Genomic DNA, 16,342 nt, shown 5'->3' on the forward strand with positions numbered 1-16,342 from the left:
TGGCTGCCTGTCTGTTGCTCAGATAGCATAACGAGCCTGACCGGACTACCAACACAACCACAGTCGAGCCTGACCTGACTACCAACACAACCACAGTCGAGCCTGACCTGACTACCAACACAACCACTGTCGAGCCTGACCTGACTCCCAACACAACCACTGTCGAGCCTGACCTGACTCCCAACACAACCACTGTCGAGCCTGACCTGACTCCCAACACAACCACTGTCGAGCCTGACCTGACTCCCAACACAACCACTGTCGAGCCTGACCTGACTACCAACACAACCACAGTCGAGCCTGACCTGACTACCAACACAACCACAGTCGAGCCTGACCTGACTACCAACACAACCACAGTCGAGCCTGACCTGACTACCAACACAACCACAGTCGAGCCTGACCTCACTACCAACACTGTTACGATAAATGAGTGATGAGGTGTGAAGTCAGGCGCAGAGAGCAAAAGATGTGGGAAAAAACACGCTTTAATGTCCCGGAAACATAACATGAACAAAAGAGGAAAAACAAATGAACAGAAATATAAACGGACAGCGTGAAACCCAAATGCAGACAAAAATACACTCAAACAACAAAACAGACGAACAAGCCCGCACGAAACAGAAGCGGGCTGAGCAGACTATATATAACCCTACCCTAACAACCAAACAAGAAACAGGTGCTACCAATTAGACAGAACTAAAGGAACACAGAACAACGGATCGGCGATAGCTAGTAGACCGGCGACGACGACCGCCGAGCGCCACCCGAATAAGAAGGGGAGTCACCTTCGGTAATATTCGTGACACTGCGGTGACGGTCAGCGCTCTTCTTCTGCCTTATACTCGCTTGGTGTAATGACTCTTGGACAGCCCTCCAGGTCTCCTTAGAGCGCTGTACCCACTCCTCCACCGCAGGAGCCTCAGTCTGGCTCTGATGCCACGGTGCCAGGACTGGCTGGTACCCCAACACGCACTCAAATGGTGACATGTTGGTAGAGGAGTGGCTTAGTGAGTTCTGGGCTATTTCTGGCCAGGGAATATATCTCGCCCACTCCCCTGGCCGGTCCTGGCAATACGACCGCAGAAACCTACCCACCTCCTGGTTAACTCTCTCCACCAATCTTACAAGAACTCGATAACAACGTCTATTTAGTTTTGCCCCTGTTAAGCACACATTTTATATCAGTAAGGGCTACCTGAACAGCTGCAAAATCAGACTATAGCCATGTCAAGCTAGGTCAGCTGTTGTGGCAATTGCATACAAAATAGTATCATCAGCATATAGATTACTTTTTTAAAATGGATTATTTACAGATTGACCAATAGCATTGATATAAATAGTGAAAATAGCAGGTCCTAGTGTCAACCCCTGCTGAACCTCTTTATATATTTCAAGAAATTAGGAAATTCTGTCACTAAGATAATCATGAAACAATGAGCAGGCATCAGAGGCCATGCCAATCGAGGACAACTTGTTCAATAAAATAGCATGATCAACAGTATCACATGATTTTGAGGGGTCCACAAACAAGGCAGCACAATTCATTTTAGCATCTAAAGCATTGAGAATATCAATAACTAATGTGGTTGCTGTGATAGTGCTCTGCCCTGGGCTAAACCCAGATTGATTTATATTTCAAATACCATGCTCAGATAAAAAAGAGCTAAGTTGCTTATTTACCAAAGATTCAAGAATCATAGCTAGATATGGAAGCCTGGAGATGGGCTGATAATTATCAAGATCACTATCCCTGCTCTTATGGAGTGGCACAGCATTCTTATTGGCAGGCTCAACATTCTTGGTTTCTCAAATGATTGCCTCGCTTGGTTCACCAACTACTTCTCCGATAGAGTTCAGTATGTCAAATCGGAGGGCCTGTTGTCCAGAGCTCTGGCAGTCTCTATGGGTATGCCACAGGGTTCAATTCTCGGGCTCTTCTCTGTATACATCAATGATGTCGCTCTCGCTGCTGGTGATTCTCTGATCCACTTCTACGCAGACGACACCATTCTGTATACATCTTCGTTGGACACTGTGTTAACTAACCTCCAGATGAGCTTCAATGCTATACAATTCTCCTTGCATGGCCTCCAACTGCTCTTAAATGCAAAGTAAAACTAATGCATTTCTCTTCAACCGATCGCTGCCTGCACTTGCCCGCCCGTCCAGCATCACTACTCTGGACGGTTCTGACTTAGAATATGTGGACAACTACAAATACCTAGGGGTCTGGTTAGACTGTAAACTCTCCTTCCAGACTCACATTAAGCATCTCCAATCCAAAATTAAATCGGAATCGGCTTCCTATTTTGCAACAAAGCATCCTTCACTCATGCTATCAAACATACCCTCGTAAAACTGACCATCCTACCGATCCTAGACTTCGACAATGTCATTTACAAAATAGCCTCCAACACTCTACTCAACAAATTGGATGCAGTCTATCACAGTGCCATCCGTTTTGTCACCAAAGCCCCATATACTACCCACCACTGCGACCTGTATGATCTCGTTGGCTGGCCCTCGCTTCGTACTCATCGCCAAACCCACTGGCTCCAGGTCATCTCCGCTAGGTAAAGCCCTGCCTTATCTCAGCTCACTGGTCACCATAGCAGCACCCACCTGTAGCACGCGCTCCAGCAGAGAAATCTCACTGGTCACCCCCAAAGCCAATTCCTCCTTTGGCCGCCTCTCCTTCCAGTTCTCTGCTGCCAATGACTGGAATGAACTGCAAAAATCTCTAAAGCTGGAGACTCTTACCTCCCTCACTAGCTTTAAGCACCAGCTGTCAGAGCAGCTCACAGATCACTGCACCTGTACATAGCTCATCTGTAAATAGCCCATCCAATCTACCTCATCCCCATACTGTATTTATTTATTTATCTTTCCTTTGCACCCCAGTATCTCAACTTGCACATTCATCTTCTGCACATCCTACCATTCCAGTGTCTATATTGTAATTACTTTGCCACCGTGGCCTATTTATTGCCTTATACCTCTCGTATCCTACCTCATTTGCACATGGTGTATATAGATTTTTCTACTGTATTATTGATTGTATGTTTGTTTATTCCATGTGTAACTCTGGGTTGTTGTATCTGTCGAACTGCTTTGTTTTATCTTGGCCAAGTTGCAGTTGCAAATGAGAACTTGTTCTCAACTAGCCTACCTGGTTAAATAAAGGTGAAATAAATAAAAATTTGGATAAATTGTTAAGAGAACACGAGGGAGCCGAGGGAGGGCAATACACTCCTTCTAGTGTCAGCTGGTTATTATAACCAAGGCCCACATTAAGAACGAGATAGTCGTGGTGCAGCAGTCTAAGGCACTGCATCTAAGGCACTGAGTGTTGCGGTGTCACTACAGCCTGGGGTTCGATCCCAGGCTGTGTCGTGACCGGGAGTCCCATATGGCGGTGCACAATTGGCCCATCGTCATCTGGGTTAGGACGGGGTTTGGCCAAGGGGGCTTTACTTGGCTCATCGCGCTCTAATGACTCCTTGTGTCTGCAGGCTGACTTCGTTCATCAGTTGAACTGTGTTTCCTCTGAAATATTGGTGTGGCTGGCTTCCATGTTAAGAGAGTGGGTGTTAAGAAGCGCAGCTTGGCGGGTCATGTTTTGGAGGAGGCATGATTCCACCTCCGCCAATGCCGAGCCCGTTGAGGAGTTGCAGCGATGAGACAAGATCGTAATCACAAAATTGGGGAGAAAAGGAAAATGCTTTTGAAGGACTCTTGAAGGAGTGTGCAAAACAATCTTGAAGGGGTTCCCACATATGCTGAGCACTTGTTGGCTGCTTTTCCTTCACTCTGCGGTCCAAATCATCCCAAACCATCTCAATTGGGTTGAGGTTGGGTGATTGTTGAGGCCAGGTAATCTGATGCAGCACCATCACTCTCCTTCATGGTCAAATAGCCCTTACACAGCCTGGAGAAGTGTTTTGGGTCATTGTCTTGTTGAAAAACAAATGATAGTCCCTAGTGATGCACAATATATCGGTGAACATAAAAATGCCAACATCGATATTGGCCCGATGTCTAGTTTAACGCTGAAGTGTATACCTATATAACGTAGGTACATGACATAATGAAGCCATATAAAATGTAGCGCTACACGTGCAACACAGCATTCCTAACCTGGCCCACAATGTCTCCTGTGTGAATCGAGCAGTCATCAAGTCGAGCAGTCACTTGAAAGAGTAAGAACAATTCAGCGAGACAACTCAAAGGAGAAATCCATTAACGCAAAGATAATAGAATTCATTGCCCTTGACAATCAACCGTTCTCTGTCATGGGTGATGTTGGCTTTCACTGACTGGTCAAGCATCTGTACACACTACCAAGTGCGCTATTTTTCAGATGTTGCCCTAGTCATGCCTCTTGCACTGAGATGCAGTGCCTTAGACCGCTGTGTCCATGTGTGTGTGTTAACTATTTAACTGTACTAGAATGCTTAAAAGGCCGCAACAAAATGTTAATATCGTTATCGTTTTTTTTGGCAAGGAAAATATCAGATATCGGTATCGACCAAAAATTTCATATCGGTGCATCACTAATAGCCCCACTAAGCGCAAACCAGATGGGATGGTATATCGCTGCAAAATGCTGTGTTAGCTATGCTAGCTAAGTGTGCCTTGAATTCTAAATAAATCACTGACAGTTTCATCATTAAACCCTACTCCACACCATCACACCTCCTCCATGCTTCATGGTGGAAACCACACATGCCGAGATCATCCGTTCACCTACTCTATGTCTCACAAAGCCACAGCTGTTGCAACCAAAAAGTTCAAATTTGGACAGATTTCCACCGGTCTAATGTCCATTGCTCGTGTTTCTTGGCCCAATTAAGTCTCTTCTTCTTATTGGTGTCCTTTAGTAGTGGTTTCTTTGCAGCAATTTGACCACAAAGGCCTGATTCATGCAGTCTCCTCTGAACAGTTGATGTTGAGATGTGTCTGTTACTTGAACTCAGTGAAGCATTTATTGGAGCTGCAATTTCTGAGGCTGGTAACTCTAATGAACTTATCCTCTGCAGCAGAGGTAACTCTGGGTCTTCCTTTACTGTGGTGGTCCTCATGAGAGCCAGTTTCATCATAGTGCTTGATGGTTTTTGCGACTGCAGTTCTTGGCACACCTGTTAATTGAAATGCATTCCAGGTGACTATGTCATGAAGCTGGTTGAGAGAATGCCAAGAATGTGCAAAGCTGTCATCTAGGCAAAGGGTCGCTACTTTGGAGAATGTCAAATATAACATATTTTTGGATTTGTTTAACACTTTGTTTTGGTTTCTACATGATTCCATATGTGTTATTTCATAGTTTTGATGTCTTCACTATTATTTTACAATGTAGAAAATGCTAAAAATAAAGAAAAACCCTTGAATGAGTAGGTGTGTCCAAACTTTTGACTGGTACTATATATGTGGCAACACCCCCACCTCTGCCTATTCTGTCCGATCTGTAAAAATTAGAACCAGTCAGAGACACATCATTATTAGAGGTGGTAGGGAGAGGGGCTTAAGGGGTCATGGGTCAGAACATGTGGCCACTGCATGAGTCCCTAGAGAGCGAGAGGGTGAAATGAAGATAAACGAGAAAAGGGTGCTCAGCAGAGCCAGGCAGTTGTGTGCTCGTGTGTGTATAGGGGATAAAGGCGACCCTACATCCCCCTGTCTCAGCGTCACCTCCACTCCCAGGAGGTTATCATGGGAAAGGGCGAGGGGGCACCCCTGTCCTCCCTGTCCTCCCTGTCACTGGAGTTCACCCCAGCATTTGTCTTTCTGTCACAGGAAGAAGACAAAGGAGAACTCATACGGATCCTCTGATACCCAGAAAACAGGTCAGCGAACAATTTCTCAACTCATCTCTTTGTCATATCAATGAAGCCTAATGTTAGTCTTTACGTTGTCAAAGATGTCATATGTACTGTACATCAAATGTAATCATTTGTATGTTGAAGATGAGCCTTAGAAATAAGCTATAGGCAGGAAACTATAAGCAATAGAAAAATCCATGTTGTTATGCTAATGCCCAGTCAGCTAACAGGTTGTATATTGTTCCTTATCATCATGACTGTTTTAATTAAACCGACAGATGCCAGCTTTATTGATCTGTGACAACATGTCTGTCAGTCTGTGTGGTGGGGGGTTGTGGGTAGTAAAAGCCGGTCAGGGCTTGTCTCTGAGAGCAGACAGACGAGCTCCAGCAAGCACACCGGGCCACATCCATAAGCATGGGTCCAACTGCCAGCTTCTCACCCCCCTTGCCCTACCCTCATCCACTTCTATCCTCCACATGACTAAAGCAGACAGAGAATTTGAAACAGAACCATATCTATAGTAGAGCATGACTCTCGTTCCTGGCGTCTCTAAAAGAAGGGCTCACATATGGAAGCCTCAGCAGTTTGTGTCAGCCAGTCAGCTGTAATTTGGTGCTTATCTCTGTGCTGTCATGCTATATTCCTGTCATTATGTCTGTCTGTCTGTCTGTGGAGTTAACCATTGTCTTTTTACTGTCTCTGCCTGCCTGCCCTCGGCGCTCAGGTTGCTGGAAGCAGATCAAGCAGCCGTTTGCCAGGCACCAGTCCACAGAGTTCACCATCAGCTACAGCTCAGAGAAGGACCCCATACAGAAACTAGACCTGGTCACCAGCACCATGGCAGGTGAGGACACATTCATTACTTCCGGCCCCAACAGAGATGGCCGCCTCGCTTCGCGTTCCTAGGAAACTATGCAGTTTTTTGTTTTTTTTACGTGTTATTTCTTACATTAGTACCCCAGGTCATCTTAGGTTTCATTTACATGCAGTCGAGAAGAACTACTGAATATAAGATCAGCGTCAACTCACCATCAGTACGACCAAGAATATGATTTTCGCGACGCGGATCCTGTGTTCTGCCTTTCAACCAGGACAACGGAATGGATCCCATGCGGCGACCCAAAAAAACGACTCCGTAAAAGAGGGAAACGAGGCGGTCTTCTGGTCAGACTCCGGAGACGGGCACATCGTGGACCACTCCCTAGCATTCTTCTCGCCAATGTCCAGTCTCTTGACAACAAGGTTGATGAAATCCGAGCAAGGGTAGCATTCCAGAGGGACATCAGAGACTGTAACGTTCTTTGCTTCACGGAAACATGGCTCACTGGAGAGACGCTATCGGAGGCGGTGCAGCCAGCGGGTTTCTCCACACATCGCGCCGACAGAAACAAACATCTTTCTGGTAAGAAGAGGGGCGGGGGCGTATGCCTTATGGCTAATGAGACATGGTGTGATGAAAGAAACATACAGGAACTCAAATCCTTCTGTTCACCTGATTTAGAATTCCTCACAATCAAATGTCGACCGCATTATCTACCAAGAGAATTCTCTTCGATTATAATCACAGCCGTATATATTCCCCCCCAAGCAGACACAACGATGGCTCTGAACAAACTTTATTTGACTCTTTGCAAACTGGAATCCATTTATCCGGAGGCTGCATCCATTGTAGCTGGGGATTTTAACAAGGCTAATCTGAAAACAAGACTCCCTAAATTTTATCAGCATATCGATTGCGCAACCAGGGGTGGAAAAACCTTGGATCATTGTTACTCTAACTTCCGCGACGCATATAAGGCCCTGCCCCGCCCTCCTTTCGGAAAAGCTGACCACGACTCCATTTTGTTGATCCCTTCCTACAGACAGAAACTAAAACAAGAGGCTCCCACGCTGAGGTCTGTCCAACGCTGGTCCGACCAAGCTGACTCCACACTCCAAGACTGCTTCCATCACGTGGACTGGGATATGTTTCGTATTGCGTCAGATAACAACATTGACGAATACGCTGATTCGGTGTGCGAGTTCATTAGAACGTGCTTTGAAGATTTCGTTCCCATAGCAACGATTAAAACATTCCCTAACCAGAAACCGTGGATTGATGGCAGCATTCGCGTGAAACTGAAAGCGCGAACCACTGCTTTTAATCAGGGCAAGGTGACTGGAAACATGACCGAATACAAACAGTGCAGTTATTCCCTCCGCAAGGCTATCAAACAAGCTAAGCGTCAGTATAGAGACAAAGTAGAATCTCAATTCAACGGCTCAGACACAAGAGGTATGTGGCAGGGTCTACAGTCAATCACGGACTACAATAAGAAAACCAGCCCAGTCACGGACCAGGATGTCTTGCTCCCAGGCAGACTAAATAACGTTTTTGCCCGCTTTGAGGACAATACAGTGCCACTGACACGGCCTGCAACGAAAACATGCGCACTCTCCTTCACTGCAGCCAAGGTGAGTAAGACATTTAAACATGTTAACCCTCGCAAGGCTGCAGGCCCAGACGGCATCCCCAGCCGCGCCCTCAGAGCATGCGCAGACCAGCTGGCCGGTGTGTTTACGGACATATTCAATCAATCCCTATACCAGTCTGCTGTCCCCACATGCTTCAAGAGGGCCACCATTGTTCCTGTTCCCAAGAAAGCTAAGGTAACTGAGCTAAACGACTACCGCCCCGTAGCACTCACTTCCGTCATCATGAAGTGCTTTGAGAGACTAGTCAAGGACCATATCACCTCCACCCTACCTGACACCCTAGACCCACTCCAATTTGCTTACCGCCCAAATAAGTCCACAGACGATGCAATCTCAACCACACTGCACACTGCCCTAACCCATCTGGACAAGAGGAATACCTATGTGAGAATGCTGTTCATCAACTACAGCTCGGCATTCAACACCATAGTACCCTCCAAGCTCGTCATCAAGCTCGAGACCCTGGGTCTCGAACCCGCCCTGTGCAAATGGGTACTGGACTTCCTGACGGGCCGCCCCCAGGTGGTGAGGGTAGGCAACAACATCTCCACCCCGCTGATCCTCAACACTGGGGCCCCACAAGGGTGCGTTCTGAGCCCTCTCCTGTACTCCCTGTTCACCCACGACTGCGTGGCCACGCACGCCTCCAACTCAATCATCAAGTTTGCGGACGACACAACAACAGTGGTAGGCTTGATTACCAACAACGACGAGACGGCCTACAGGGAGGAGGTGAGGGCCATCGGAGTGTGGTGTCAGGAAAATAACCTCACACTCAACGTCAACAAAACTAAGGAGATGATTGTGGACTTCAGGAAACAGCAGAGGGAACACCCCCCTATCCACATCGATGGAACAGTAGCGGAGAGGGTAGTAAGTTTTAAGTTCCTCGGCGTACACATCACAGACAAACTGAATTGGTCCACCCACACAGACAGCATCGTGAAGAAGGCGCAGCAGCGCCTCTTCAACCTCAGGAGGCTGAAGAAATTTGGCTTGTCACCAAAAGCACTCACAAACTTCTACAGATGCACAATCGAGAGCATCCTGGCGGGCTGTATCACCGCCTGGTACGGCAACTGCTCCGCCCACAACCGTAAGGCTCTCCAGAGGGTAGTGAGGTCTGCACAACGCATCACTGGGGGCAAACTACCTGCCCTCCAGGACACCTACACCACCCGATGTTACAGGAAGGCCATAAAGATCATCAAGGACAACAACCACCCGAGCCACTGCCTGTTCACCCCGCTATCATCCAGAAGGCGAGGTCAGTACAGGTGCATCAAAGCTGGGACTGAGAGACTGAAAAACAGCTTCTATCTCAAGGCCACCAGACTGTTAAACAGCCACCACTTACACTGAGTGGCTGCTGCCAACACACTGACACTGACTCAACTCCAGCCACTTTAATAATGGGAAATGATGTAAAATATATCACTAGCCACTTTAAACAATGCTACCTAATATAATGTTACATACCCTACATTATTCATCTCATATGCATACGTATATACTGTACTCTATATCATCTACTGCATCCTTACGTAATACATGTATCACTAGCCACTTTAACTATGCCACTTTGTTTACATACTCATCTCATATGTATATACTGTACTCGATACCATCTACTGTATCTTGCCTATGCTGCTCTGTACCATCACTCATTCATATATCTTTATGTACATATTCTTTATCCCCTTACACTGTGTATAAGACAGTAGTTTTGGAATTGTTAGTTAGATTACTTGTTGGTTATCACTGCATTGTCGGAACTAGAAGCACAAGCATTTCGCTACACTCGCATTAACATCTGCTAACCATGTGTATGTGACAAATGAAATGTGATTTGATTTGATGCACACACAGAGGTGTATGTCCATACACCCACACGCCTCCTGTCATCATAGCTCAAGAGCCTATGGAGGCACCACCACCTATTGAACTTCTATTTTCCTCCATGAGTATCTGAGTTACTTGTATTGATTCATAATAACTCCACAGCCCAGGCAGTGTGTGGTGAAGCTCTCCATTCTTTACAGACATAACCCCACTCACAGTAAACGTGAAACACTCTGTGGTGATTCGTTTACAGTTCTCTGCTCAGTCCATGGCCAATACAATCTAGAATTCATTGTAAGCTCCTGTTTCAGTGTCTGAACGAACCATACAACGAAGACTTCAGTGACAATCCTCTCTTCTCTGGCTCGTATCAGTAATTCAATGTAATTCTGTGTGAGCTAGAGAGGAGAAAATGTTGTCCTTTTGATATGTAAAGGAGTCATATTATCCATTATAACTGAGTGAAAACAATGAGGTTGGTGTTTTAAAAGCTCTGACAAAGGCCGTGAGGCCGGTACGTAGGGCTTGATAAAGAGCAGTGATACTATCAAGAGCGGTGTGCGGGTTTCTTCTTTTTTCTCATTTTGTTCAGCTGTTACCATGCACCTGCAAAAAAAGATAGCTCAGATGTGCAAGTGCCTTTTTGAATTTCGAATATGCTCATTCCAAAACAGTCACGTGTGAAAACCATGGCACTGGTAATAAAGTTCTGCTCTTAAGTGACCCGTGTCCTTGTGTCCTCCAGAGTACCAGCAGCCTCTGATGATTGGGACGGGCACAGTGACCAGGAAGGGCTCTACGTTCAGGCCCATGGACACCGAGACCAAGGAGGACCCTAGCGACCCGCCCACCCACTACAACTACCTGCACACAGCCAACCAGTACGCCCTGCCCCTCACCAACCAGGAGCCAGAGTACGCCACACCCATCTTCGAGCGCCACACCTTCCACAAGGATGGCTTCCTGCCAGACCTGGCCAACTACTGCGTTCCAGGTGTTGTCCTCAGCAAGACCCCCTCCTTTAAAACCATGGACAGGAAAGCAGGGGTGGGCTCCTCCGGGGGCTACCAAACCCCCCAGGTCAAAACAGACCGGGGACACAGTAACTCTGAGGGGGTCTACGACAGCCCCAAGGTGAACAAGCCTGTGGCCCAGAGCAAGAGCTGTGGCTGCTCAGACTACCAGAGACCCCAGGCCAAGCCAGCAGCGCTGGAGAGTTACTCCACCCCCAGGGACTGTGTGAGGGTGGCCCCCGCCATTGGCCACAGGCCGGACCATCGACCAGACCCTGAGGGCAGCTCTGGAGGAACCTGATGATGGAACATCTATGGGACTACAGGACAAACTGTCAAACTGTGATTTCTATCAGTTCACGGCCGTTTTAGATGGACCTCACTGTAGTAAACACAACCAATCTCATCTAAATGGTAAATTATTTCTCAACTGACTTCCGGCATGCGGGAGACGACAGTGTTTGTGTTTTCTGTGTGAAACGGAGCTACAGGATGAACTGGGTGCATCTCTGAGGCTGTGCAAGCAGACATCAAAATACAGATGGTTACTTTTATTTTCCTCTTTATGAGGTGATTTATTAAAAAGAAAATAGTGATGAGACAGGACATGTCCCTAAAAATGGGAAAATACCTCTCCTCATTCTCAACTGTGACTGATGTTTGTGACTGTAACATAAGATTGAGACAATGTGACTCGGTTCCTTGACTGTACAGTATATTATGAGGTCATGGTGAAGCTGTTTTCAGCAGGAAGACATAGAGGAAGCAGAGTGCTTGTTAAGTAAAGCAGCACCCAGTTTAACGTGGCAGATTTGTGTGTCCCCAGCGGGTCCTACTATAGGGCGATTTATGCAGTCAGTGGAGTTGGCTCTTCACAGAGAACTGTAAGGACACACTGACTGAAAGGACTGGTGTCACCGCATGGGGTCCCCCACAATGGGGGTTCTGTTACCATGTTGCAGGTGGCTCTATGCTCTAAAGCCGAGCGGCTGCATCGCTGCTCTGTATCAAAGTCTGGAGGCAGATCTGGCCAGTGTGGGCAGAGAGCCCATGAATAGGCAATGGGAGAGAGTGTACAGTTAGTCTGGCATATTTAGAAATACCTAACTGGGGATTTAGGGGAGTACAACTGGACTACAACACATCACAGAGCTGTTTTTATATGATCTGTTAAACTGAACTAGATCAAGAACTACTGTAAAGGCCTGTTCTTTTTTTAAATGGATGTTGAACACAAAGCCATGTTAAATTGTACCATTCCTACAGTGTATACATACATGTGTATAGTTTGAACATGTTTATTGCCAAGAGTAAAGAAAAAAAACCTAGAATTGCTGTCTTGTGCTGTGGACTATATTAAAAGCACCAGTGAGTGTGGTGTTGCTGCTGTGTTGCTGCGAAAGACCTTAGGATGTAACTAAGAACTCTTTCATTTCTGTGAAATATTTTGTGGAGATCTTTCGAGCGGGGTTGTATGTAAGTGCAGTACTCCGTCTGATCGTTGCAAAAGGTTTGTCACTCTCATTCAAAGTGTGTCTACTGACTGTTGGCTGTAAACTGAGCCCTGAATAAAAACACCAGCAGTTGACCTCCACATGTCAAGGTCTCTTTACTATGTGAAAATGTGTCTCAGCAGCCTAGCCTCGGCCCTGGGACAACCGGCTTTCCAGTCCCAGCGCCCAGAGAAGCGGGAAGTCACAGGAACACCCCACCTCCACCAGCACTCCGCCTGTTTGTCTGTGAAGGAATGTGGTAGTTTGGTGTCAGACTGGGAGCAGCAGCTGCTGCCCAGTCCTCTCAGCTCTGAGCCCAGCTGAAGAGAAGAGGGGAGAAGGCTGATTTGGGGGTATGACAGCCTCACTGAGGGTCCTGATAACACATTACTGGTCTCTCCATAAGCGGGGGTTAGAGTGGTGGTCTGAGAAGAGACTGTTTGTGGCTATGATCCTTAGTGTGTGATGAGAGCGGGTGTGTGCGAGGTCATGTCTGCCAGTGGGCTGGGCCTAGTCCAGCGGTTCACACAGGGGTGTGGAGCACCGTTTACACCTCCAACCCAAAGCTACCTGAAAGCTCAGATTCAGAGCAGCTCTTTCTGTGACTACACTGCTTCTTGCGGACTGCCGACTTTGATTTTAGCTTTGTTCACGTGAGCTTCAAGAGTATCAGTTTTGTACTGTGTCTCATTGGTAAATTCCAAATGGCAGGAAAAACGTTAACCTAAAACTAGAGCTTGTTTATAAATATTTGGATACATAATTCTTCTTCTTACCATAATTGTCTGTATGAAGTCCTTAGCAGTTTGATATCAATCGTAACTGTATGTTTTTTAATTTGCTAAATGTTCAGTATGTGTCTATTCACTGTGAATAATTGACGACTGCTGTTTCTATGTGCTGTATTGATAAACCTCAGAATGCACTACCAGTGGTTCTAGCGTTTACATCTCCCCCTGGTGTTCATTGTAGTTCACTGAAAAAGTATTAGTAACAGTACACATCAGAAAAATGACTTCCAGTTTAATCAGTCTGCTTCTCATTGTCAGAAATGTGGATCTTCACATTTCAACCTAGTGAAGATGAAGATCTCTCTTTCATATATTGAAGGAAGGCAGGCTATACACATACACTGTACAGACCAGATTGGGCAAATACATTGAAGTTTATTCAAAGGTTTCATGTTATACATTAACTACAGATAAGACATTTATACCAAATCGTCCAACATTTTAGAAACCCATTTTATGACAAAAATAAATAATTGTATTCCTCAAAAACAAAGAAAACAAGGTCAGGTAAAACCTGTGTCCAAAAAGGGAGCCTTTGTTTCTTCAGTCAGAAGCACTGGCAACAACATTCTCTATGACATGCTGCTGTCTAGTGCCACTCTGTGTGTCATTTCACTAACGTTAAGCAGGGAACTGTCCTTGGCTTGGACACATCCTTCATGAAGAGCATTTGAGTTTGATCAAAGCGCAACTTATACTGACCAAAAATATAAATGCATCATTTTAACTGATTTTACAGAGTTGCAGTTCATATAAGGAAATCAGTCAATTGAAATAAATAAATGAGGCCCTAATCTATGGATTTCACATGACTGGGCAGGGGCACAGCCATGGGTGGGCCTGGGAGGGGATAGGTCCACCCATTTGGGAACCACGCCCAACCAATCAGAATTAGTTTTTCCCCACAAAAGGACTTTATTGCAGAAATAAATACTCAGTTTCATCAGCTGTCCAGGTGGCTGGTCTCAGACGATCCCGCAGGTGAAGAAACCGGATGTGGAGGTCCTGGGCTGGCGTGGTTACACGTGGTTTGTGGTTGTGAGGCTGGTTGAATGTACTGCGAAATTCTCAAATACGACATTGAAAGTGGCTTATGGTAGAGAAATTAACATTCAAGTCCCTGGCATCAGCTCTGGTGGACATTCCTGCCGCTTCGTGATGTGCCATACCTGTCAGGTTGGATTATCTTGGCAAAGGAGAAATGTTCACTAATAGGGGTGCAAACAATTTTTAGAGAAATAAGCTTTCTGTGCATATGGAAAAATTCTAGGATCTTTTATTTCAGCTCATGAAACATGAGACCAACACTTTACATATTGCATTTACATTTTTGTTTAGTGTAGATAAAAAAATTAAATAAACAGTAACTGCAGATTAGCTATGAATGAGGTCAAGATTGGAACACAAGGCTGCAGGTTGTCATCATGACCACCTCAACCCCTCAGCCCTCAGTATGGGGGTACATTTGTAATGAGTACAGTAGAGAGATGCTAGCTACTACAGTAGCTAAATTCCAATATGATCTACAGAAATGCACTGATTTCAAGTTTAAAACAGCTAATACATTTATATAGTATACATAGAACTTTCTAGTCTCAAAGATGATAGTTTGTGGATTTTATTTTGAAATTGATCTTCAGTGCATAAAAACCTGTTTGCATGCACACAAACCTTTTGGTTGTGTGAAATTCATAGATTAAAGCTGGAAACTCCCATCCCTCAGACAGGTTGATAACCGCTCTTAATATCAGAATACGGTGCAGCCGACACGGCCGTCAGTCATCTTTTGGGTCCTAACGAGTCTGAAAACACAACCACTGATACAAGATCACAGCACACCAGTAATAGAGAAGGGTGGATACAGAGAAGGAACTTCAGGGACAAGCAAGATATGTACTTTACGTGAAAAGGGACAAGAACAAAGGCGGTAAAGGAGAAATCCTAGTTGAGTTTAAAGATATTGCACTTCTAATTTCTGGCAACGGAGCTTGTGGTAATATATATATATATATATTTGTGAAAGAAATACTTCCAGAGTTATCAGTAACTTTGTCATACACAACCTGTTTTCAGAGAACATTAGCCAGTGTGTGTGCACCTCAGAGTAAACGGCAAGGACATTGAACAGTATGAAGACAACGAGGTAGCACACAAGATGCATTGCTCAGAGGGCCCCATCTTTAAATGAAAATGTTGTGTAATGAGGACTATGGTAACATTCTGTGATACCATTGATCAAACACAGAGGGCACACCCTAATAGTTGAAATAGGTGAATGTTCTATATTCTGAACACTTGAGGGCTAAGCCTACTTGTAGGTGGATCTTAGAGCGGTGCAGGTTTGACATGGGAGTAAACATGAGATCATAATCAGTGGTAGAAGATGAACATTACAGTTGAGGGAAACCCCTCTACACAAGCTACATGTGTAAGAGATAAATAAAAGCCAACATTTATGAAGGGAGAAGATTTCCTCAGCCTAGTAAAACAGTATTCATTACCAGCAGGGCAGTCTCACAGTAAGGAAGTGTCGTCTTAATGTCGGGGGCAAATAGGATCAGTAACTATACACACAGAAAAATACCACTTAGTCCATCCATTCAATCATCTAGACCCACATCTTCTCCTCAATCTGTGGTCTTCTCTCATTGGCTCCTCACCGTTGCAGAATGATAGTAACAGGAATTCAAAAGAGCTTTGAGTGCGTTTCCATGACGACTTAATGATGAGTTGACTTTATCCCCATTTCTCCCCTCATACATCCTCCAGTGGACTCAGATGCAGTCCAGTCTCTCAAATCTCATAGAGTATAGTACAAAAATACATGTGCAGTCCAGTCTTTCAGCTCTTCTCCATCCTCCTCTGCACCCCTCCCCATTCCTCCAGATCCTCCCCCGCCGCTC

The 16,342-nt window shown here is 45.6% G+C and overlaps 2 protein-coding genes across 4 annotated transcripts in view; one reads left to right on the forward strand and one right to left on the reverse strand.

Moving 5' to 3' along the window:
• The window catches only part of LOC118398673 (discoidin, CUB and LCCL domain-containing protein 1-like), a 50,935-nt gene extending 38,192 nt beyond the window's left edge, over window positions 1-12,743 (forward strand). Inside the window, exons 13-15 of the mRNA XM_035794243.1 lie at window positions 5,797-5,846; window positions 6,550-6,669; window positions 10,888-12,743. Of these exons, the coding sequence (XP_035650136.1) occupies window positions 5,797-5,846; window positions 6,550-6,669; window positions 10,888-11,456 (739 nt within the window). The 3' untranslated portion in view covers window positions 11,457-12,743. The remainder of the gene's footprint in view (window positions 1-5,796; window positions 5,847-6,549; window positions 6,670-10,887) is intronic.
• A 1,950-nt stretch (window positions 12,744-14,693) lies between these two features.
• LOC118398675 (Golgi-associated PDZ and coiled-coil motif-containing protein-like) overlaps window positions 14,694-16,342 on the reverse strand; it is an 18,948-nt gene continuing 17,299 nt past the window's right edge. For all 3 annotated transcript variants that reach the window (XR_008071139.1, XR_008071138.1, XM_035794245.2), the window contains exon 9: window positions 14,694-16,342. This exon is cut by the window's right edge. Coding sequence is in view for 1 of the 3 variants with exons in the window: in XM_035794245.2 (XP_035650138.1) it covers window position 16,342 (1 nt within the window). In the remaining 2 variants the exon portion in view is untranslated.

This window comes from Oncorhynchus keta, chromosome 19 (assembly GCF_023373465.1).
Source record: "Oncorhynchus keta strain PuntledgeMale-10-30-2019 chromosome 19, Oket_V2, whole genome shotgun sequence".
Lineage (NCBI taxonomy): Eukaryota > Metazoa > Chordata > Actinopteri > Salmoniformes > Salmonidae > Oncorhynchus > Oncorhynchus keta.